The sequence below is a fragment of the Aspergillus brasiliensis genome, assembly GCF_001889945.1.
Source record: "Aspergillus brasiliensis CBS 101740 unplaced genomic scaffold ASPBRscaffold_2, whole genome shotgun sequence".
NCBI lineage: Eukaryota > Fungi > Ascomycota > Eurotiomycetes > Eurotiales > Aspergillaceae > Aspergillus > Aspergillus brasiliensis.
Genome location: NW_027137443.1, coordinates 128,718 through 151,917, shown reverse-complemented (window position 1 = coordinate 151,917; position 23,200 = coordinate 128,718). Strand labels below are relative to the sequence as shown.

Below are 23,200 nucleotides of genomic sequence, written 5' to 3'. Positions count from 1 at the left end.
GCCGAAGAAAATTATTGTCGGCTTCGCTTTCTGCGATATACACACCCCCTCTATCCACCCATTCCATTCTCCCTTAGACTCTGATTAATCAGAGTATATCTATATCACAATGCCGAAAGCAGCTGTTAAACAAAAGTCCCGCCAAAAGGTCAAAACGGCTACGCGCTCCCCCTTCGAACCGGGCCAACCTATTCGCGAAGCCAGCGACATCGACATGAGCGACGATGAAACGAGCTCCGACGAGTCCTCGGTGCCGGAGAAGGATGAAGCCGAGAGGAAGCTCGAGGCGATGCTCTTCGGCGATGACGAGGGGTTCCTTGGCGCATTGAAGAACCAGAAAGATCGCAGTTTAGTGCTGGCGGGTCAGAGCAGCGATGAGGAGTCTGCGGAGGAGGGAGATGAGGATGAGGTGAAGGATTTGTCGCAGATGGATGATGCTGATGTTTGTTCCTCGCCTATCTTTTCTTCTGTTGTTGTAATTGTGCGGGTTGCTAACGAATGGGCCGTGGTAGCTTTTCTTCCTTGATTCTGGCGCCGGACCGGTTTCTACGGATCTTAGCGAGGCGGCGCCCGCCGTGGCGTCGGATGAAGAGGGCAGTGAGGAGGAGTCTGGTATGCCTGCTCTGTGGCATGATAGTGACGATGAGCGCATTACGATCTCCTTGGCGAGTCACCAGAGATTGAGGAAGCTGCGTGTCGCGGAATCGGAGGATGTCATTAGTGGAAAGGAGTATATTCGGCGCCTGCGCAGACAGTACTTGCAGTTGAACCCGATGCCCGACTGGGCCAACCCGGAGAAGCAGCAGCAGCAGAAGGACGACTCTGATGCGGACGAGATGGATACGGACGATGAGGAGCCGGCGTCCACGCAGCCCTTGGCTAAGTTGCTGCAGAACGCTACAGACCTTGTCAACCTGGAGGAGAAGACGTCTGGCGGCCGCAGAAAGATGCGCCAGGAGGTTGTCGATATCCAGCGTCTCAAGGACGTTGGCAAGGACCAGCCGGTGAGTCCAAGCTGTAAGCTTTGCCCACATATACTTCAGACTAACGTACTATACAGTCATCGGTCGACTCGCTCATGTTCCACCCCAACTACCCGCTGCTCCTCTCCTCCGGCCCTGCAGCCACACTCTTCCTCCACCACATCTCCCCCTCCTCCCCGGCTCCTAACCCGCTCCTCACCTCATTCCACATCCGCAACACCCCCATCCACACCTCGGCCTTCCACCCGCCGTCCGGCAACCGTATCTTCGCTTCCGGCCGTCGCCGCTACTTCCACATCTGGGACCTGGAGACCGGCAAGGTCGACAAAGTCAACGGCTCGGCCGACCGCAAGGAGGAACAGAAATCCATGGAGCGGTTCAAGCTCTCCCCCTGTGGTCGCTATGTCGGTCTGGTCGGCACGTCTCGCAAGGGCGGTGGTCTTATCAACATCCTGGACTCCGGCACTGCGCAGTGGATCGCACAGGTGCGCGTGGACGGCCGCGGCGGCGTGGCCGATTTCGCCTGGTGGAGCGACGGTGAGGGTCTGACGGTGGCCAGCAAGAACGGTGAAGTGTCCGAATGGGACGGCCGCCTCAATCGGGTGGTCGCGCGCTGGATGGACGCCGGTGCCGTTGGCACGACGGTGCTCAGTCTGGGTGGTCGGTCCGGCCGCACTCAGCTGGGCGGGGACCGCTGGGTGGCTATTGGTAGTTCCAGCGGTGTTGTCAACGTGTATGATCGCCGCGAATGGGCCGCGGCGTATGCGGCGCAGGGCGAGGATGTGGACGCTGGACAGGCGGCAATTCCTCGTCACCCGGAGCCGGTTCGAGCGCTCGATCAGCTCACGACGCCGATTAGCCATTTGGTATTTGCGCCGGATGGACAGTTCTTTGTCATGGCGAGTCGGTGGAAGCGTGATGCGTTGAGAATGGGTGAGCTATCTATCCCCTTATTGTAGATGTTTCTGTAGAAAAGATTACTAACGATGGATATATAGTTCACCTCCCCACATGCACGGTGTACCGCAATTGGCCGACGTCGAATACGCCTCTGGGACGTATCTCGTCGGTAGCTATCTCGCCCAACTCGGAGCAGTTGGCTGTGGGTAATGAGCAGGGACGGATTCGGTTGTGGGAGATTAGGGGGTGATTATGATGCCTCCATGGTACTACGTTATAGAGCCATAAAAGTTGAGTACGTATATTACATGGTCGGAGTTGGTGTAGAGTAAAATACCAATGCATTTTCATTTAAATCATCATTTGAACATGTAACCGAGAAGCCCTAACAACAAGCAGCCATATAAGCACGCAAGATGTGAATCGGACAAAAGTAACGTATGAACACTTCCACATTTCTCCACCTCATCATAAAAAAAGTCATCCAATGAATAAGTCAGGACATCAAATCGAGATAGGATGTTTGAAGACAAATAATTGACGTTTAGTGTCCGTTGTAGATTCGATCGATCTACCGCAGACCCTATACCATTGAAAAAAAAAAAAAGATAGTTAGTACATGACTCGCATTATAGACACCAACCTTGTTTCATCTTCTTCAATCTTTTTGTTCTCTCCGTTCTTCTGGTAACGGAGGAGAGAAAACAATAGACAAAGAAAGATACAGATAGTGGGATGGGGGAATGAAACTTACCAATCCACCGAGCTATACCAACAGTATTATTGTTAGCCATATATAGTCCCCAATCACAACCACAAACAAAATTAGAGATACATACCAATCCCAAAATTCCCGACAACTAAACATACATAACCTCTTCGTTAGCAAATACCCATAATCATTGATCGAACACCCCAAAGGTGGGAAGTAAACCGGGAGGCACTACTTACGAAATCCAACGGCTATCACAGAACCACATTCGTTAGCATCACCATACTATATACGATGGGAGTAAAAAGAAGAAAAAACTTACATTACTCTGATCCTTATCCCCACCCTCGTTGCCACCACTTCCCTTGGGATCTTCCTGTCCACCATATCCATCATAATCATCCTTACCATCGTCTTTACCATCATCATGATCACCGTCATCGCCATCACCACTATTACTCGTCACATATTGGGCTGATGCCCCAGACGCAGAGGCAAATGCACTAGCCGAGGCACGAGAACTGGGGGTGTGCGCTGCGGCTGTTGCGGCGTTTGCTGCAGCGGAGGAGCCGGCGAGGGCTCGTTTCTCGAACGTGGGCTGCGTTGCGGCGAGGGCTGTGGTGGCCCAGAGGGTTGTTGTTAGGAGGGTGGTGAGTTTCATCTTCGCTGTTTGATTGCTGGTTGGGGGGTGGGGGGGAGAAATTGGGGGTTGTATGTGTATGTTAAAGAATTGGGGTAAAAGTTAATGTAGTAATAATACTATAGTCTGCTGAGGGACTAGTAGTAGTATAGTAAGTATATAGAAGGGGGGTGAGAAGAGGAGAAAGGGTTCAAGGTAGGTTATTAGGTTAAATAGGGCAATATTTATAAAGATCATAGTATATAGATTACAAGGTAAACAGAAGTAACTACTAGTTGCTGGTAGTGACAAATTGACATCGGAGACTACATGAGACATGCAAGGATCCATTACGATGTGCATTCCAGCCCAGTTCCAGGATAAATCAGGGGTGGCTCACAGCTCAGGGCCAGATGATCCGTCTGTCTGGTCTGTTCGGTCCACGAGAATCAAGCATTCTTCCTCTGATCCCGCTAGGAATGTTTTATCAAGACACTCCTCCCCACCTCCCTTCCCCTGTGCAACCAAACCAAACAACACTGACCAGCTAAATGACCGTGCACATTCTTTTCTTTTTTGCCTTCCGGTTGCATTACTCAGGCTTGTTTGCTGCGGGGGTTTGTGTTTACAGGCTGGTAGATTACTAGTATGAGGGCAAGTGGCAGGTCCAGTCGGCCCCGACGGTAGGTTACACATTCGGTGGCTTGCTGGTTCGCTTCTTAATCATTTACAAGGATTGCTCCAGACCAGACCAGGCCGGGCCAATTCTTCTTCAAAAGCTTTCTTTCGGGCTTTCCGACCCATGTTCAATCAATTACTTTCATTCCGTCCAATTCCCTTCCTTCCTACCCGGTCTCAACACCAGAGAAGAAAATAAAAAATAATATCACACCAAAAGAATTCAAATTATATGTGCGCCAGGTCATTATAGCAGGGTCTTCATTTCAGCCATGTTCCGGATACCGGCCAGGTTGCCGGCCTTGACCCGCTTCAGGGTCAGCGCCGCAATCAGCGCAGCTCCCACACCAGATCCATCCTCGGCGGCCTGGATGGTCACCTTGTCCTTCTCCTCGGGAGCCCAGTCCAAAATCTCCCGCAGAGCCTTAGCTCCGCGCGCCTTGAAGTGAGGGTACTTGGTGAAGACGGAGCCGTCGGCACCCACGTGGCACGAGTCGATCTTCTTCTTCTTGCAAATGGCAGCAACACCGCAGGCCGACAGGCGAGCGGCACGGGTACCGATCAGCTCGGCCAGGCGGCGGATCATTTCCAGCTCCGCCGGGGTGGCCTTGATGTTAAGCTCGCGCTCCAGGAGCTCCTCGGTCTCCTCCAGGTTCTCGTAGGGATCCTCCTCAATGGCCGCCAGGAAGGAGGCGTCCAGGAGGTAGGGCTTGCGCAGCTTGGAGGTGTCCTGGCCGTTGAAGATGAGGCCGGGGCGGTTCTCCACCAGGTCCATCAGGGCCAGACGGAAGATCTCACCCAGGTACAGACCGGCGGTCATCTTCTCGAAGGCCTGCTGACCGGGACGGGGCGAGTCACGGTCGATGATGTGGTCGTACTTGGTCAGGGGCAGCACGATGTGCTCGTTGTCGAAAGCACCGTACTCGCAGTTGATGGCCACGGGCATGTCGGCGGGCAGGTTCATGTGGGCCAGCTTGGGGATGGAACCGGCGTTTTCCATGTAGGCGGCATTGACACCGGTACCGAAGATGCAGCCGATCTTCATGTCGGAGTCGGTGTAAGAAGAGGCGATGAGGGTTCCAGTGGTGTCGTTGATCAGCGCAGCCACCTTGATGGGCAGGCCCTAGAGAGACACTATATTTAGCTCGGGATACATCTTTTCGAAGAGAATAACGTACGCGCTTCTGCAAGATGGCCTCCAACGGCGGGACGACGTCGTGACCCTCGACACCATCAATGTCGAAACCCTTGGTCCAGCGCTGCAGGACACCGTGGTCGATATAGTCCTGAGTGGCCGGGTAGGAGAAGGTGAAACCCAGGGGCAGCTTGGAGATCTTCTCGTTCTCGTGGTGGGACTCGATGAACTGCTGCAGGCAATCGGCGATGTATTCCCACAGCTCCTCGGCGGTACCGGTCTTCAATTCCTCGGGCATGCGGTACTTGGACTGGGTGATGTCGAAGGCACCCTTCTCCTCGGTCAAGGTGATCTCACAAACACGCAGGTTGGTGCCGCCCATGTCGAGGGCAAGGAAAGTACCCTGTTCGTCGCCATCGGGGAATCCCATAACCCAGGTGACGTTCATAGGCTGGGAGGGAGGAAGAGAAGGGTTAGTCGGGACGAAGGGAAATAGACGAATTGAGTGAAATGAGCCATTGAGTGAGCCAAAGCACTTACGATGTTTCCACCCTCGACACTGAGACCTGTTGCATAGCAAGAAGAACGTCAGTCGGAGTGATGCATTCCGGGGTAGCGCGCATTAAAAGCGGGTGGGTATTTATTTTGTGGAAGACGCACCCTTTTCCAATTCCTTGACAAAGTGGTCGACAATCTGCTTGAGCTTGGAGCTATCGACGGAGAATTGGTCCTCAAAGTCCTTGATCTGCTGCAAGAGGTTCTGGGGGACATCGGCCATGGAACCTGGAGAGAAGAATAAGGGAAGCCCATCGGGTCAGCGATCGGCATCCCGAGAAATGGAGGGGTATGTTAATTAGTTACCCTTGCGGGAGGGAGGACGCTTAGGACCAATTCCGACCATGATGACGGTAATAGATGATGAGATGAGGAAGAAGAGGTGATAGAGAAAGTGTAGATGGAGAATAGAGAATAGAGAAGATGGAGAAGAAAGTCGTAAGAAACCGGGATGGGGATGGATGGAGGGAAGATCGAGGGGGAGGACGAAATGACGTGGGGCAGCAGCAGCAGCAAAACCGAGAAAAAACGTAAGTAATAAATAATCAAAATAACTAAAGTTGGGCCCCGCAGTGGAGGGGATCGCCTTCACCGGTTGTTGCTTTGGGTGTCTCGCCGCTTCATGTCTGTCCTCTTCATTGAAGTATCTCGAAAGTTTAAGTAGTTCTGGTTCTACGTGTCCACGTCGAGAGAAGTCTAGCATGAAGCTAAGAGCTGTCATGTCGTTTGCGGGTGACATTTAATTCCGTCTAGCAGTAGAATGTATGCATGTATGTCTGTATGTACGGAGTATTCTCTCCCGCATTCTTTACTCTTTGATTTCTCATTGATTTCATCTCTTCCTTTATTATCAACATGTTTTCTTTACTACGAACATCATGTGTATCATTATTCCAATTCTCATCCCAATTCTCCTCTTGTTTTCTTTTTCTCATGATCATGAACTCCCTCTTATCTGTACCTTCCCCGTCGAATCCCCAAGAAGCTCCAGGAACCGACCATCTCCCTGGTCTTCGTCCACTCAGAATCCCTCCATCCCAGCCACCCAACGCCATCTCGCCCGGACCTCCCTATCCAGTCCATCCCCCATCTGGTCCATGTGATCTCTCTTAAATTTCCTTTTCTATTCACCTCCCTTCCTGCTTCCGCGCCAGATGCGGGAAGACATGAGCCAATCCCCCAATCCGGTCGTTCTCCTCCCCAGCTTGCTTCTCCTTCTTCCCCGCTGCATCCGCGTGCGTGCCCGATGACCGCTCCAGATTCTGCCGCACTCGCTGCTGGTACGCCTGTGAGATGCCCAGCGTGCGATCAACCTCCTCCGTGAGCCGGTCCACCTCATCTTGGAGCCGCTCCTCCCGGGTTTGTGGGGATGCATTCTCCGCCGCCCGTGTGGCCGGGTCCGGGTTCGTCCTCTCCCATAGCTCCTCTAATTCCTGACCCCAGCCCAGCGCCCGTGCCAATCGCCTCACTCCAGTGTCACAGTCACCCAGCACCAGTACATCGTCCGGGCGGGATCCCAGCCCACCGACCCGCTCCATGTTGATCAGCACGCGGGGTACTCCGTCCCGGACGAACGCGGGCAGACTGGCAAACGGCTGCACTTGTAGACTGGTTCCCATGACAATACACAAGTCTGCCTGTTCAGGAAGGTCCCGGTTGTCGAAAAAGTCAGCCGGCAGCGACTCTCCGAAGAAGACAATATCGGGCTTCACCAGCCCCTTGCACTTAGTACAGTACGGGACCTTTCCCTTCGCGACTGCCTCTTTCATCAAGTCCTCGGGGTATTCCGCCTTGCAGTCGATGCAATGCTGGGTCGCGAAGCTCCCATGTGCCTCGACGATCATATCCCCCGGCACCCCAGCCAGCCGCTCCAGGCAGTCAATGTTCTGTGAGAAATGCTTCAGTAGCATGCCCTTGTCGTAGAGTAACTTGATGAACGAATGTGCGATGGTGGGTCGGAACTGCCCCGGGGCCAATTCCCGGGCCAGGGCGTAGAATGGACGAGGATTCTTGCGGAAGAAACTGATGTCAAAGACGGCTTCGGGATCGGGCAGGTCTAGATGGGCGAGATTCGAGTAGATGCCGGTATCTGGTGAGCGGAAATCGGGAATTCCGGCCGAAGTACTGATACCAGCTCCGACCTGTAGACATATCGTCTGTTAGCTGCACCCCCCCTCTATTCCAATGTTGGGGATGTGGAAATTTGATCTGGGATAATGCGGGGGAGGGGTAAATCGCAGAGGGCAAGTTCATACCATCACCACCACGCGCTTCACGGATCTTTGCTTGACATACTTGGCAATCGCCTCGATGGTACGTGCCTCCAGCACGGTTGGAGGCGTGTGCTCGTCTACCAGGGTCGAGGATTCGTTGCCCATGGTGCGTGGCCGGCGACCTGTTCGAGGTCGGGCGTTCTGGTGTCGGGGTTTGCGACGGCGACCAATGATGGCGGTATATAGCCGACTATAGTTGTCAAGAATAAGATGCCCGAAAGAAAGCAATTCAAGAAATAGAAAGTGGGCGAGTATGTCGTTTATTGTGAAAAGAAAAACGCGACTGGAAATCTGAAGATGACGTCGAATGCAGCAATCGGCAGAATTGCCTGTCCCTGTGGCGGCCTGAGGTATCTATATCTTACTCCCCGTGATTGCTGTGAGTCAGAGTCTGTCTATTCCGTGCAATGCCAACTTTATGCTCTATCACTGGATTGTCGTGAATAGCAAGCAGCTATCCAGGCTGGTCTCTCTTCTTCACTCGACATCCTGGTGGCCATCATTCTGAGGCACCCCAAGCACCTTAGGCAGCTCTCAGCTGCTCACCGCCTGCGGGCCGAGTGCCAGATGGCCTTCCTTTCCCTTCATCATTTCCCTCTCTCTATCTCAATTGATCAACAGGGTAGATCGCCAGTCCATCTCGCACTTGTCTGAGCTCTCCAGACAATGTCCAATTCCACGGCCGGCGTGGCCAATGGCCATGCAGTGCCTCCCTCGCATCCCGCCCCCGACATCTTCAATGCCAGCTCCGTTGCCGAGATCAAGGCCACCTTGTCGCACCTGCACCACCAGGAAGCCTCCGTTACAGCGCGCCTGGATGCCCTCGTGGCCTCCCAGAAGGATTTCTCTCGCGAATTGGGTCGTCTCGACTTACTCCGCGCCCATCTCGGCTCCCAGACCAGCACCACCCGCGCCATCAGCCATGGCATGCTGGCCGATGCCGCAACCACCGCCGATCGCATCTCCAGCGCCGTCCGTCGCCTCGATCTAGAACAGTCCCGCGTGAAGGCAACCTTGGAAGTGGTGGAACAGGTTTCGGAGCTCAAGGCTTGTGTGCTGGGCGTCGCAGGCTCCATGGGAGCGCCGCAGGACTGGGAGACCGCCGCCAGCTACCTGAACCGGGCCTCCAAGATCCCCCCGGAGGTCGCGCAGGGGGCCTTTGCCGCGGAAATGGTGCCGACGGCCGAGGTGCCCGATCCGCCAAATGTTACGCTTGATAACGCTGCTGAATCGCTCTGCGGCTTGTTCCTGCGCGAATTCGACAAAGCCGTCAAGGAGAACAACGGTGCCCGCATCACCCGCTTTTTCAAGCTCTTCCCCCTCATCGGTCGTTCCGAGGTGGGTCTGGATGTCTACGGCCGCTATGTCTGTCAAGGCGTGGCGGCGCGAGCTCGATCCAACCTCAATGCCGGCACAGGGGCTTCGCCGAACAAGGACGGCTTCTTCTACGCCAATGCGCTGACCAAGCTGTTCGAACATATCGCGCAGATTATCGATGGTCACGGCGGCCTGGTGGAGCGTCACTACGGCCCGCGCAAGATGAACCGAGTCATTGAGCGTCTGCAGCTGGAGGCCGATGTCCAAGGTGGCATCATCCTGGACACTTGGAGCGACGAGCGCCATGTAGACCGTAAATTGACCGACACCAAGTCCTACGCTTTCACTTTCCTCGTGCAGAGCTTCCTCCCTCCGCAGCGAAGCGGAACGCCACGGTCCAATTCGCCTGCCGTACGGGATGCCGCTGCGGCCGATGATGAGGGCGTGGATATGAAGGAAATCGACGGGCTTCTCAATGAGATGGCCGTCATGCTTGGTCGCTGGTCACTGTACTGCCGGTTCTTGGCTGAGACCTGCAATGTAAGTCCTCCTGACGGTACTCTGATCATCATCGTGACTGACCCGGTCCAGCCCCCGCAAGAGAATGACGACCAGAAATTCGCCCTGCCCCAATTCCTCCGAGAATCGACTCTCGCGAGGAAGATCAATGACCGCCTGGCCGCTCCGTTCAACACCATGACCACTTTCTTCTTCCGCCGGTCGGTCGAAAAGGCATTCCAGCTGGACGAACAGCCCTCTGGCCTGACCCTGAGCCCGCAGAGACCGCTCAAATCCGAGCCGCCGCACATCACGTCCGCTGTCGACGACATCATGTATATCGTCAACAAGGTCCTGCAGCAGTCTCTTGCCACGTCGCAAATTTCTGTCGTCACCAGCGTCGTGCCCACGCTTTCGCGCGTTCTCGGCTCCGACTTCATCGGCATGACCCAGCGCAAAATGCGCGACGAATGCTATCCCCGCGCCGCTGTCCAAGGCGCCCAACCCCCTGAGCAACTCGTCATCTCCTTCCTCGTCCTCATCAACAACCTCGACGTCGCCGTCGACTACGTCCGCCGCATCCTACAAAACCACACCGAGCCCAAAAAGTCCATCGGCCCTGATGGCCAGCTCGAAGAGACCGACCCCCTCCGCTCCCTCTTCCCCGTCCCCGAGGAAGCCCGCCTCGCCACACAAACCCTGCAATCCCTCTCTGCCTCCTTCGAGTCCAAAGTCACCGACCTCCTCGCCGACGGCATCCAAGTTGTCTTCAACAACGTCATTAAACACCGTCTCCGCCCTATTCTCTCCGACGCCTTCCGCGACATCGAGTACCAACCGCGCGAAGACACCGACCCCACCCGCACTATCTACCATGACTACGACTCCGATGACCCGGACTACATGGCCGACGGCACTGTCCCGGATGATGACGACCCCACCAGCCGCGCAGAGCTCGTCCGTCCGCGCTTCGCCGCCGCCTGGACCGAGCTGCTCCTGCCCCTCAGCCGCATCCTCACTGCATCCGCCTTTGACCGTCTCCTCACCGTCACCATCGCCTACCTCTCCCGTCTCCTCGAAAAGCGTCTCTGGTCCTACCACGGTCGTGTCAACGCCCTGGGCGCCACCCGCCTCGAGCGCGATGTATCAGGAGTGGTCAGCGCCGCTGTCGACGTGGGCGGCACGCAAGCAGCACCGGGTCGGTACCGGCACCGTGAAGCGTTCACGCGGTGTCTACAGATGGTCCTGGTCATGGGCATGGACGAAGATGAGTGGGAGGATGTCCTCCGCGGTGGAGAAACAGCTGAAGTGGTGGATAAGTTGAGTCGCGAAGAGAGGATGAGAGTCCGGGGGATGGTGAGACGGGTTTAATTCTTTTTGACTCTTCACTTCTTCCCTTTCTTCTTTCTTTCCTTTCTTCCTGTTCATCTACTACTCTTTCATTGCTCAGCGGAGAGTCGACTTCTTCCCTTGTTACCTTTCCATCTCCGTATAACATAGCCCCCTACAGCGTTTGGTTATCTGAAAACACATACGTATTTTTCTTTTTCTTGTATATAGTATACATGCACATTACAAATACCAATTTTATCTATCGTTAAACTACATTATTTCTTTGAATCTTGTTCCTCGGCACTGAAATTTGCAATATGAGTTGACGAGAATACGGATTCCCGGGCGGGGTTACATACAGACAGACATACATACATACATGGGTTCTTAGGGCTAGGTTATACATAGTAACTTACTAACTACATACACAACCATATAATCTCAGAACCAAGCAAACATACATCATACAGGCATGCATACATATTTATTTATTCTCTGGTATTCTTTTTCCTGTTCCATAGCTATCTTAGAAGCTCCCCTTACTACCAAACACGGTACTCATATTTCAAAGATTTTGGTTCTCTCAATCCATGTGGTCGTATATACGCATAGGACGACTTGAATGAATGTGGAGAGGTCTCGTCTTCGGAGGGAGGTCTAGTACATGCATTTCCAATAACTAGTGAGTAGTGTAAATTTTATTATTACTGTGGAGTAATTGGTAGAAATTGGGGTAAATTTAAGAATCCAGGGTAGTACCTCTTAGACGCGTTTTGAGGGTCATTTACGTCTAGACTACTTGGGTTATAAACATCTACGGAGTACATCCCCTACTATGGTGTGTCTGGCAGATCTTATGATGTAATCAATTGACTATCTATGCATTTGCTGGTATCACTCCATAAGCAAGATCTAGGAAACGAAGATGAAAGAAAAGATAACAACCCCCCGCTATAACCTAATATATACAATCCACCCAACAGGTAGATATACATAACCCGCGGGTTTTGTCCCAAGTAAACGCCAAACCAAATCGCCGCCAAAGATAATACATGTACCAAACAAAATGTGGCTCAGCCGGGCTAATAAGAAAGGCATCGCTGGATATCACAGGGAAGATAAAAAAAGAAAACACAAGACATTAAGGAGTTAGAAAAGAAAAAAAAAAAAAAGGGAGAAGAAAGCCCAACTCAGGTCGTGACCTTCTCGTTGATTTGAGTCGTCGGGATCGGCTCTTCGACCGGCTCGGGCTCATGCGGCGCGTGGTGTTCTGCCACCTGTCGCGGCGCAGGCTGCATCTTCAGCTCCTGGATGCCCGAGTCACCCTCGCTGCAGCCACGGCTGTCCACACCAATCGGAGCGTGGCCGTCCAGCATCATCTCACTGTGCTCACCAATTCCGTACCGCGCCGCGGCGGGAATCTGGTGGCCGTCTTCGAGCTGGTTGTGCTGCTGAGGGGTCCAGGCGAGGTAGTCACGACGAACTTCAACGTAGTCGTAGGCGAATTCACCCAGCTGGTCGTCGTCCATACCCAGCAATTCGGCTTCTTCCGAGGCACGCAGTTTCAGACCGGGAATGGCATTGATGGCGTAGGCGATGATAGCGGACATGACGAATGAGTAGGCGCAGGTAGCGACGATGTAGGCCACTTGGATATAGAGTTGCTTGTAGTTGTGGATCAGCCAGCCTCCAGATCCTAACCCGGTGTTGACCCCGTCCAGTCCAACGATCGCATCGTCCGCAAAGAGGGCGTTGAAGACAAGACCGACAATTCCTGCAACACCGTGTTCCGCGAACACATCCATCGAGTCGTCGATACGGATCCAGTATTTCACTGCGATTCAGTCAGTGGCTGAGCGAAATAGCTGTCAAGAAACTGCATGACTTACCCTTGGTGGAGTAGTTGCAAACAATACCGGTCGCGACGCCCAGAATCACACTAGCCCAGGGAGGAATGAAACCAGAAGCCGGAGTAGCCGCGACAAGGCCCGAGATGGTTCCGGAGCACCAACCGACCATGGACCACTTGCGAGCCAAGCGCCAATCGAGAAGAACCCAAGTCATGCCGGCGAAGGCAGCGGTCAGGTTAGAGTTCCAGCAAGCCATGGTGGCACGAAGGTTCGCTCCAAAAGCCGAGCCACCGTTGAATCCCAGCCATCCGAACCAGAGGAAAACTGTTCCCAGAAGAATGAGAGAGACGTTATGCGGGCGGAAGTTCAACATCATCCGCTCCTGGCGACGGCCCAGGACCATAGAGTAGGCAAGTGCCGACAGACCAGACCCGATCTCGACGGGGCCACCACCGGCGTAATCCAGAACTCCGTATTTGTACGCCCAACCGTTCACGTTCCACGCCCAGCAGGCCAGAGGGCAGTACACAATCGTGGCCCAAATGAAGACGAACACCATTGCGGGCAACATGCGTCCACGTTCTGCCACAGCTCCCATGATAATCGCTGCCGTAACTCCGCAGAATTGCATCTGTTCCCAGAGCGGTCAGTTTTTAATTGTAAAAGTCTCCAGTAGAGATCGTAACATACCTCATAGAAAGCGAAGAGGAGGTTCGGGACCAGTGGGGAGACCGAACTTGGATCGGCCAAAGTCTTCATCAAACCGAAGTTGCGCAGATTACCGATGTAGCCGTTGGTTGCAGTAGGGGAAAAGGCGAGGGAATAACCCCAGAAGTACCACTGGAAGGTGACGACAGAAAACGATGCCATACAGGCCCAGATCATACTCAGGGCTGACTTGCGGCGCGCAAGACCGGAGTACAGAAATGCCAGACCGGGAATCATGACCATCACCATGGCCGAACACACAATGATGTATGCCTGATCACCAGATTGGAACCATTTGTTCAAGTTTTCCGTTCCTAGCCAGCAGGTGAGTCATGGAAAGCCAAGATTGACCAACAAAAGCAGGGTTACTAACTGGAATCGCCGCCGATTTCGTTGGTCGTGAGGGCCTCATAGTCAGAGGGAGCACCCGTCCAGTTGTAGGACGCATATTGCGGGATAAAGACGCCAGCTTTGTCCGACATGGTGGGAAAAAGAAAAATCTATCGAGGTGACACGAGGAATTGACGAGTCGAACTGTTCTTCAGACGGGCGTTATGGAGTCACCACCGCCGAGGAATGTTCTCAGGCCGAGAACAGGCGGGTGGTGGAGAGGGTGTAGTTCGAGAGGGTGGCGGCAAGGACTGCAGAAGCGAGATCGGGGTCGAAGATCGAAGACGGGTTTGGCGAAATAGAGTATCTGCAAGGGCGGAAGGTGGGAGAAAGAGAGAAAGAGAGGTGACACAGAGAGAAGAATTGAGGGTATTTGGAATGGAGGGGAAGCGTGAAATAGAGAAGAGACACAGAGACAGACAGGAAGAGGGAGAGAGAGAAGGAAGAAGGGCGAGTCGATTGAACGGCAGCGGGAATGTAAGACGGAATGCCGTGACTGTGAGAGGAGAGAAGGGAAAGGATGTTGCAGACGACAGTCGACTCCGCCGGATGTGGAGAAGGGAAAACCGCCACGGGGGGCGCGGAGGGCGTCGACTATATAAATAAGAGTGCGCTGACTTGAGGAATGAAGCAGAAGAAGGCCGATGAGTGGAGCGGCCGGGCAGTCAAGATTCTGGAAAGGCACCGAGTGGGACCTCAAACCAGCCTGGGACGCGGTGGTGCTTTTTACCAATCCGACCCGATAGCAGCGATAATAGGATGGTGTCAATGCCCAGACAAGACGCAGAAGCAGCAGAAGAAGAAGAAAAGAGAGAAAAGAGAGAAAAGTCCCTAAACTTTGCTCAAACGTTGGGCGCGGGTGGAGCACTTCGACCGACGATAATATCTATTAGTGATGACTTTTTGCGGGTAAGGATGATAAGTTGGATAAGTTGATATGTCCTTGAAACTCATTCCCTTTCCTTTATCGATTCATGCCAGATTAGCCTCGTGTGGGAGAGAAAGAAAAAAGCAACAGAGAATATGAAAAGGGGAAATTTGGCAAAAGTCTAATAAAAAAGCAAATCACCAGCAAATAGTCAGTGAAAAAAGAAAAAAGGAAAAAAGAAAATCATATTCTCTTTCCTCCACGCGAGGGAGGCGCCAGAAAAATAATTAAAAGATAAAAAAAAAAGCCCAAAATGGGAGGCTGCCGAGTCGGGCGAGAGATAAGGTGAAAAATCAAATGGCATAAAATAAACTCGGGCCCGACGATCATCCATCAGAACCCATTCGAAACCCGCTGGTTGCGTTCCCTGGCGAACGGCGGAGGAATGGATGCTGCTGCTGCTGTTGGTGATGGGAGGAGAATAGACTTTTCTTTGCTGCGTGTGCTTCAACTTGTCAAGTCGATAGAACGAGGGAAAGCTCTGACAACCACACACACACATACATACAAACATCAATTGTCTCCCCGTTACCTGTCAGTAAATTCTTTCTGAAGTGCCTGCCGAGACCTTGATTGGGTCCGTGGCAAAACTGCCGCCCTCGGCCAAGACCGCCGCCGATTGAGGAGGACACTGCAGAAACTCCCAAAAGTCGGTGGCGAAAAACCCCCGTCATATTTCCACTTTGGCCCCGGCTGGATCTTGGTAATGGGTATACTGTCCTCGGTTAAGCCAGTTGGAATGATCTGTTTCATCATCATAAGTAGCAGTAGCAGTAGCAGCAGCAACAGCAGCAGCATCATCATCATCATCATCTACACTCAATTCATGTCGAGCGTTCCTTCACAGGGCCAACCATCATGCTCAAATTCCAATGGACAGGGAAGGGCGTCGGTCCAGGCCCCGACCCATTGTGTCTGCAAACTTGTCCCAAGGGAATGTTCGTATAGCCTCCCGGTTATGTTCCATGCTGTTCCCTGCCTGTATAGTAAGCTGTAATCCGCAGTATACGGTATGGTATATGGTAATCATGGTGGTTAATGATGTCCATGCAACAGACAGTAGAACTGTAGGACCGCATAGACCAGCTCAGCCCACCGCAGAGTCTGCTGTTCGAGGCCTCATCTCCCCTTATGCGGAGAGGGAGAAAGGAGGGAAAATAAAGAAGCACCAGCTCAATTCCGGGGCTCAGACTTTGGGGCTTTTGTTTACTTTATGTATCTACTCGATATGCGCGCATGCGGAATTCAACAGCCAGCTATTTATCTATCACGCATGCCTTTCAAGCCCAATGATAACGGATTTAACACGTTCGGAGCGCATACTCGCGGCCTGGAGCCCCTATCTATCTATCTACTACTGCCGAGCTGGACCGGCAAAGGAATGGGCAACCAGTGCTAGAGATAGGTAAGTAGGTACTGGCTGTGTTTTGATCTGGTCTCGAATTTGAGGCAGTCAGGCAGATAGGCAGGCACATGCGTGCACCCTGCTTCGTCTCACATGCGCAGGAATAAATGCCTCTCTCATGTAAGGAAGAGTACGATCAACCAGGGAATCAATAAAACCAGTTTGATACATGCATCCCAAAACAGAAATGAAAGGGAAATCCTAGTTTACTATTCATCCACCCATCCATCTATCTATACTACTAGGTATAGGTAACTCGAGTAAAACTGCCCTTTCCCAAGCCAAGACACCAAACACACGATCATCATGTTTCATGCTCAATCTATCCATCCATCCATCCGGTATATTCCCCACGACCCAAAAGCATAACGTATTTCCGTGGAAATCGGAAAACTCAAGGAAACCCACGAACCTCAGAGATGGACGTTTCTTATCAGTTCCATTTTCTCTCAGCTCATCACCACTTCGAATCGATTGGCCAGGAGGTCACGATAAGGGCAGCTGCACGCCACCTGCATCCGGAGTGGGGCCCGCCGAGTCCCGATCCGGCCTAGTTCAGCCTCGAGCAGCTCCACCGCGCTGATAACGACGAAGCTTAGCCAATGATAGTTTGCTCGTCCTTCCTGTTTCTCCCGACGTCCGCTCGGGAGTTTCAGGAATTGGGTAGGCCTGAAGCGGGCGGGCTTGGGTCGCTGAATCGCCGGTTCGGAGGTTGGCCAGGATCTAGTCTAGTAGCAGTTAGAATATCTTGATATTACGGGGACGGGATGTGTGACTGCTGCGAGTCGGGCTGCGTTGGCTTGGCTCTTGGCTCGGAGGATTCCGATGGTGAGGATGCGGCAATGCGGTATGGTGATTGCTTCCACGGTAAATATTCTAGAGCAGAGTGTGTGTGCTCTGTATATTGTTTTATGGTGTGTAGTCTACTGCTTCTAACTGGCTATCGAGATCGGAGGATATGTCACGCTGCTTATTCCCCATGCGATGATATCGTACTCACGTCTGAGTCTGACAGTCCAAGCCTGGGCGGACAGACGCATGCAAAAGGACGGATGGGTACGGTGCCTAATTAGACTAGCAGTCGCGTGGGGTGGAACTACTTAGGCTAGGCAACCCGAATTGCCTATCAGCGCCCGACAGAAGTCCCGAGCGATCCTAGAGAGTAGTGACTAGGGAGATAGATAGAGAATCCCGAATCCTACATCGGACCTGTGCTCACTGGACCCCTGTGCTGATAGCACGATACCCAATTTGGTCTAGCAGTAGTTCATAAGTAGATGCTGTCCCCAGTTTCCACGATACTCCGGTTCCCGGGGGGGGGGAAGGAGAATACACAGTAGAGAGAGGAACTACACTAGTACCTGGCACCTATCTTTTAGTTTCTGTCCATCGAAAGGATTCCTTCCATGTGCTCGATCTGATGTCTCCATATAACTAACCGAACCCCGTCTCCGCTGCACTAGCTCCCTTATCTATGGGAATTCTTGTCGAGTAAGGTGGTAGTATTCTCTCTCAGGTGGGTTAGATGTTGCTGCATATCGTGTTACTAAACTGGTTGCTGATCGTTGTTTACTCACTAGTTCCTGCGTCTTAGTCGGGATGATGCTTATTTGGACTACTCCTTTGTGGGGGTTGTTATACTCACCGCGTGGAGGTGGCTACTACTATGTATGAACCGTGTCCATCCAAGACATCACAGACATACCATAACATGGCTCGATGGCCCGTGTGTATATGCCACGAGTGAATGAACAAGTGCTGCATGACATGGAATTAAGCTACATCTATCCATGTCGACCACGTGCCCTCACAGACCCCTGGGGAACCACCGCATCGGGACCCAGTCCATGCCCACGGGGGGCAAGCTTCGACAATGATCGACTGGGGAGACAAGGAAGAGGGGAGTTTATGGGATGAGGAGCCCATCACCGGAGCTAAAATCATCAACGGTCACGGGCGCGCGCCAATCATGGGTTTTGCCTGTCGCCTACACAGTATTGCAGGGGACCAATCGCCAGACTCCATTACCTAACATTTATTGTTCTGGCAGCCCTAATTCGACGTCTGCTGCAGATGCACGGTCATGAGTCCATCTCGGAATCATTCTGTCAATAGTACGGAGAACGTTCTGCTTCCGGAGATCCATTAGAGCAGGGGGGGCACCATGGGCCGGGCCAATCGCCCCTTGCGGATCTATTCTGCGATCTTGAGTTCGGGGTTGAGCATACCGAGGTGACGGGAACGGATGTTGTTACCGCTGGTATGTCTGTTCCGGTTGGGAGTAACCACTACCTCTTGAGTCTTGACCATCACGCGGCTTTTGTTGATTTCCAACGTTTGTTGGCACATACCGGGTATTGAAGTCCTAATTAAACGCCAGCGTTGAGCCTCTCCCGACTCTGACCCCGAACTTTCGGAACCCGTATATTTTGACACCCGGTGTTTCATGCACCCGTTCAATGGCCCTACCTACTTCTGGTTCTTGGAGAAACAGCTTACTTGGCTTTTGAACCAGCATACCATGTTCTCGGATATGACACCTCACTTTGTTGTGCTTCTCTCTGCAGTTGACCGATATATGCTGATGAGGAATCTGAGAGCCAAAGCACGTCAGCCCCCTAGTAGCCTGCATGGGCTTGATTGACGGGTTTCTTTTTCATTGCATCCTACTCGGCCCTGTGGTTAGTTATATTCTACTTGGATTATTTGGTAATCCGTGGCATTCTGGTGGACGTGTCGCGCATCCAAATAACCTACTCGTTGCCACTTTCTCACCCATATCCACTGGCCAGCAAGGGCCAAATATATATAACCCGTAGCCTATACTTTGGGTATTAGTTTCGACCTGGAAGCCAAAGATAATCATTACAGGGTGATTGATATCATACTACTAGTCAGCTAGATCTCAGCTCTTAGATTGACTACTACTAGTTTACTACTACCGGTTATAGAAAATGATGGAGTATCGTGAGCACAAAATATAGATTAGCGGGAGTATATAACAACCACAACATGCTGGTGGGAAGGACTCTTTCTGCTTTGCGTTTGGCTTATAAGTTATAATATTAGCCGGTATTTCAACAATTGGCCTGCTGGCCCAATGGTAAGGCGCTTGACTACGGATCAAGAGATTGCAGGTTCGAGTCCTGCGTAGGTCAATCTTTTTGCCTTTCTTTTTTTGCCCTTTTTATCCTTTTTACACTGTCCATAAACACCATGAACTAGCTTGATTCGATCCTAATTTTTGATTTATTTTCTTGCATGCCCCAGACGACATCTCAATACTGGTATCAAAGTATAACGAAAAAGCATCTATACATATAAACCCTATAACCTCATCTATTAAACATTGACACTGTATCCCACCCCCACCGTGCCCCGTCGCTTCAACGCCATATAATACTTGCGGGCCTCATCAACCCAAAATACCGTGCTGGAAATACAAACCAGCCGGAACAAATGTCCAAAGCCTAGGGGCTCCGTCTGGAAGATGCGCTGCAAGAAGGGAAGGTAAATCACACACGCCTGTCCCGCGAGCGAGCCCAAAACGGCGTAGTTGAACATCTTGTTTCCAAAGAGAGAGATTTCGCCACGTAGCACCGACTTGCCCTCGCTGCGGCAGGTCAATGCGTTGAACATGTCAAACAGCACAAAGCATGTAAAGGTCATCGTAGTGTCGTGGGCCGTTACCACGCGGGCATGCGCGCCCGGGTTGGCGGTGTCGTCGGCGTCGCCCATTTCGTGGATGTAGATGGCCAAAGTGCCGAGCATGATCATCATCGCGGAGGTGAGCACCCGCTGGATGAGCGGCTTCGTGAGCACGCGGGCAGTCCGGGGTCGCGGTGGGCGGTTCATGATGGACGGGTCAACAGGTTCCACTCCCAGTGACTGTGCAGGGGGACCGTCCATGAGGATATCTAAGCGTCGAAATTAGCAGTGCTTCAGACAAACAAGGGAAAATCGACTCACTGATCCACAGGATTTGCATGGCGTTCAACGGATTCTTGAAGCCCAAGGTGGTGCTCAGCAATACGAGACTCAGTGCAGCAACACTGGTACTGAGCTGGAAAGTAATAAAGTTCTGGATATTGTAGAAGATACCCTTGCCCTGCTCAATGGCACGCAAGATGGTCGAGAAGTCGTCGTCTGTCAAAATCATGTCCGCTGCCTCCTTGGCGACATCCGTGCCCAGCTTGCCCATCGAGATACCAATGTCTGCCTTCTTCAGAGCCGGGGCGTCATTCACGCCATCGCCGGTCATGGCCACAACATCACCGCGGGACTGCAAAGCACGCACAATCTTCATCTTATGGTCCGGACTGGTGCGCGCGAAGACCGAGGTCGAGGATATGGCTTGCGCCAACTCCTGGGTGCTCATCCGATCGATATCGTGTCCATTCATGACGGGCCGTGACCCAGGAGCATCACTGACCGGCATTCCTAGTTTCTTCGCGATGGCCACAGCGGTCGTCTCGGCATCTCCCGTGATCATGATGACCCGCACGCCTCCCGCCATGAGACGCCGGATGGACTTGTGGACATCCTTACGCGGAGGGTCGTTCATGCCCACCAAACCCGCAAAGACCAGTCCGTTGTACCGGTCATCATCATCACTCTGGCTGGACTTCGACACGGGCGTACCCGACCTGCTGCCAAACGCCCTTCCTCTCGAAGTGTCCCTCACTGCTCCACTGGCAAAAGCCAAGACCCGCAAACCTTCTGCCGCCATCTGCTCAGCCGCGTGCCTTATCGACTGGCGCCGTGGCTCGTCCAAGATAACCTCACGGCCATCCTTGGTCAAGTAAGTGTCACACCGCGTCAAGACCTGCTCGAGGGCTCCCTTGATATAGGCCACATTGTCACCAGCGGTGCCGTTGCCAATGATCACACCCATCCATTTGCGCTCCGAACTGAATGGAGTCTCCGCGACACGGGCACTGATACGCTCACGCACATCGTCCTCGCCAAATGTATCCAGCAAATCCAGGATAGCCACGTCAGTAGGCTGGCCAACCCATCTGCTACGGACACTCCCAGAAGCCCTGTCGTCCGTGGAGGACAAGACCGCGGCAGAGGAGGCACTAGCTGGAGAGTTGGCATGCACGCGAGATAATCTGGCATTGTTGGCAATGTTGCCGATTCGCAGAACGGTCCGCGCGGCAGGCCCGGGGGTCAAGGAGGAGATATCATTATGAACCTCGAAAGGCTCCGGGCAGTCAAAATGCCACATTTTGGTAACCGTCATGTGGTTCAGAGTCAGGGTACCGGTCTTATCACTGCAAACGACGTTCACGGAGCCCAGCGTCTCGACACTCGGCAGCCTTCGCATGATAGCTCCCCGCTTGGCCATGCGCAGCACTCCCAGAGCCAGCGTCACGGTGACGATGATAGGGAGGCCTTCTGGAATCGCAGCAACCGCCAGCGAAACACCAATGGTGAACATCTCGAGGAGCTTGCGACCTTGGACCAAACCAATGAGAACAATCAATCCGATGACACCGAACGAGATGTAGCTCAACTCCTGGCCCAAACGGTCCATTGACAGCTGGAGAGGAGTCCGTGGGCTTTCAATCTCTTGGAGAGAGGCGGAAATGCTTCCAAACTCCGTCTTCGCACCGGTTCCGATTACAATTCCCTGTCCGTAACCCGACCGAACAAGAGTACCCATGAAAGCGATGTTGTGTTGTTCGTTCAAGCGGATGTCTGCTCCCACAGCACCACTGGCCGGGGCGTCGTAGAATGGCGATCGAGGCGGGCTCACAATCTTAGGAGAGTGCGACGGAAGGTGCTTGGGGCTGCGGATGGCATCGGGGTATTTGACTACCGGCTCGTTCTCGCCTGTCAAGTTGGACTCATCGATGGAAAGATCGGTGGCGGCGGTGATCCTTATGTCTGCCGGAATGCGGTCTCCAACGGTGAAGAGGACTAGGTCACCCGGTACCAGTTCCGAGGCGGGCACAGTAGTCGAGGCCTTGACGGCGGTGGAGATGGACGGGCTCTTGCTGCGCAACTCCTGCAACTCTATCTCCGCACCGGGAGCCGGGGCGATGGACCCAGCCACCGGAGGGCCATTCAAAGGGACATCGCGAATCAGATGCGCATGGTGCGGCACCAGACGACTCAGTGCTTCCAGGGACTTTTCCGACCGATATTCCTGAACGAATCCGACGGAGACCACGATTGTAACGGCGAGAGTGATGCTGACTGCGTCGTCGTAGTTGCCCATGAAAAAGGAGATTGCAGCGGAGGCCAAAAGGAGGAGGATCAAGGTCTCTTTAAACTGTTTGAGGAAGCGGAGCCAGATGGGCTCCGGTTCTTCGTGCGGAAGTTCATTGGGGCCCTCTTGTGCCAGGCGCACCTCGGCCTCGGCGGGATTAAGGCCATGGACGAGGGAGGTCTGTAAGCGCTCTGCGGTCTCTTGCGGGTTTAGGAGCGAATATGTCGAGGTAGACGTCTAATCCGCGCACGGCGCCCCGGTTAGCTGCGCCGACAGAAGGTAGACGGCAGAGGGGCCAGATTGCAAAAGATAGTTGGATACAAGGAGACGCCAAAGACAAGGCAAGCCACTTACAGAAGGGGAAGGGGAAGAGCGCACGTCCGCCGGGGTTGTCGACCTCGGTCTCGAATCGGGAATCTGGGCATTATGAAAAGGGAGCGCGGGCGTTGCGGACCTTGACATCTCTCATGCTTTGTCGAAACGGAAAATAGGCCCAGGTAGATCAGACACCAATTGCTAGCATCCCGTCGGGAACAGTAAGGAAGGAATAATAGAATTGAAGAGAGCCAGGTGTTCTTTTTCAGGGGGGAGAGAGGAGATGAGATGTGAGAGTAATCGCTTTGGGGGGAAAAATCGACAAGGCCGGCGAAAGGGCAAAGCCACAGTCTCTCCTGGTGGTTTTGACGCGAGCTGGCCGTAA

General features: G+C 53.1%; 8 protein-coding genes and 1 non-coding gene across 9 annotated transcripts; 4 read left to right on the top strand and 5 right to left on the bottom strand.

The window, feature by feature from the left end:
- The first annotated feature begins 19 nt into the window (after positions 1 to 19).
- On the top strand, positions 20 to 2,240 carry ASPBRDRAFT_37730 (WD40 repeat domain-containing protein). The gene is made up of 4 exons (XM_067623787.1): positions 20 to 442; positions 513 to 1,004; positions 1,061 to 1,916; positions 1,982 to 2,240. Exons 1-4 carry the CDS (start codon positions 110 to 112, stop codon positions 2,131 to 2,133), a joined length of 1,833 nt encoding a protein of 610 aa, XP_067482697.1. The 5' UTR covers positions 20 to 109; the 3' UTR covers positions 2,134 to 2,240.
- Positions 2,241 to 2,765: 525 nt separating this feature from the next.
- ASPBRDRAFT_191685 (uncharacterized protein) lies at positions 2,766 to 3,256 on the bottom strand (the record flags this gene model as incomplete). Its single annotated transcript, XM_067620392.1, has 2 exons — positions 2,766 to 2,846; positions 2,918 to 3,256. 2 exons carry the CDS (start codon positions 3,254 to 3,256, stop codon positions 2,766 to 2,768), a joined length of 420 nt encoding a protein of 139 aa, XP_067482696.1.
- Positions 3,257 to 3,873: 617 nt separating this feature from the next.
- ASPBRDRAFT_37727 (putative hexokinase Kxk) lies at positions 3,874 to 5,972 on the bottom strand. Its single transcript, XM_067623786.1, has 5 exons — positions 5,889 to 5,972; positions 5,688 to 5,810; positions 5,568 to 5,593; positions 5,071 to 5,478; positions 3,874 to 5,015 (listed from the first exon to the last, which is right to left on the bottom strand). Exons 1-5 carry the CDS (start codon positions 5,926 to 5,928, stop codon positions 4,140 to 4,142), a joined length of 1,473 nt encoding a protein of 490 aa, XP_067482695.1. The 5' UTR covers positions 5,929 to 5,972; the 3' UTR covers positions 3,874 to 4,139.
- A 725-nt stretch (positions 5,973 to 6,697) lies between these two features.
- Positions 6,698 to 8,240, bottom strand: ASPBRDRAFT_369366 (SIR2 family NAD-dependent protein deacylase). The gene is made up of 2 exons (XM_067623610.1): positions 7,838 to 8,240; positions 6,698 to 7,723 (listed from the first exon to the last, which is right to left on the bottom strand). The coding sequence occupies exons 1-2, from the start codon at positions 7,958 to 7,960 to the stop codon at positions 6,710 to 6,712; spliced, it is 1,137 nt and encodes a 378-aa protein (XP_067482694.1). The 5' UTR covers positions 7,961 to 8,240; the 3' UTR covers positions 6,698 to 6,709.
- Positions 8,241 to 8,521: 281 nt separating this feature from the next.
- Positions 8,522 to 11,041, top strand: ASPBRDRAFT_191682 (Golgi transport complex subunit COG4; the record flags this gene model as incomplete). Its single annotated transcript, XM_067620391.1, has 2 exons — positions 8,522 to 9,712; positions 9,764 to 11,041. The coding sequence occupies 2 exons, from the start codon at positions 8,522 to 8,524 to the stop codon at positions 11,039 to 11,041; spliced, it is 2,469 nt and encodes an 822-aa protein (XP_067482693.1).
- A 1,151-nt stretch (positions 11,042 to 12,192) lies between these two features.
- On the bottom strand, positions 12,193 to 14,042 carry ASPBRDRAFT_51200 (ammonium transporter; the record flags this gene model as incomplete). The annotated part of the gene is made up of 4 exons (XM_067626684.1): positions 12,193 to 12,836; positions 12,892 to 13,483; positions 13,543 to 13,874; positions 13,934 to 14,042. 4 exons carry the CDS (start codon positions 14,040 to 14,042, stop codon positions 12,193 to 12,195), a joined length of 1,677 nt encoding a protein of 558 aa, XP_067482692.1.
- A 72-nt stretch (positions 14,043 to 14,114) lies between these two features.
- Positions 14,115 to 16,039, top strand: ASPBRDRAFT_51199 (uncharacterized protein; the record flags this gene model as incomplete). The annotated part of the gene is made up of 7 exons (XM_067626683.1): positions 14,115 to 14,161; positions 14,235 to 14,319; positions 14,656 to 14,859; positions 15,216 to 15,318; positions 15,445 to 15,547; positions 15,812 to 15,833; positions 15,950 to 16,039. 7 exons carry the CDS (start codon positions 14,115 to 14,117, stop codon positions 16,037 to 16,039), a joined length of 654 nt encoding a protein of 217 aa, XP_067482691.1.
- Positions 16,040 to 19,369: 3,330 nt separating this feature from the next.
- Positions 19,370 to 19,441, top strand: ASPBRDRAFT_t56. The gene has a single exon. It is a non-coding gene; the product is annotated as a tRNA-Arg (tRNA).
- Positions 19,442 to 19,625: 184 nt separating this feature from the next.
- pmr1 (Ca(2+)/Mn(2+)-transporting P-type ATPase PMR1) lies at positions 19,626 to 22,962 on the bottom strand (the record flags this gene model as incomplete). The annotated part of the gene is made up of 3 exons (XM_067616890.1): positions 19,626 to 20,200; positions 20,253 to 22,737; positions 22,855 to 22,962. 3 exons carry the CDS (start codon positions 22,960 to 22,962, stop codon positions 19,626 to 19,628), a joined length of 3,168 nt encoding a protein of 1,055 aa, XP_067482690.1.
- Between the last annotated feature and the right edge of the window lie 238 nt (positions 22,963 to 23,200).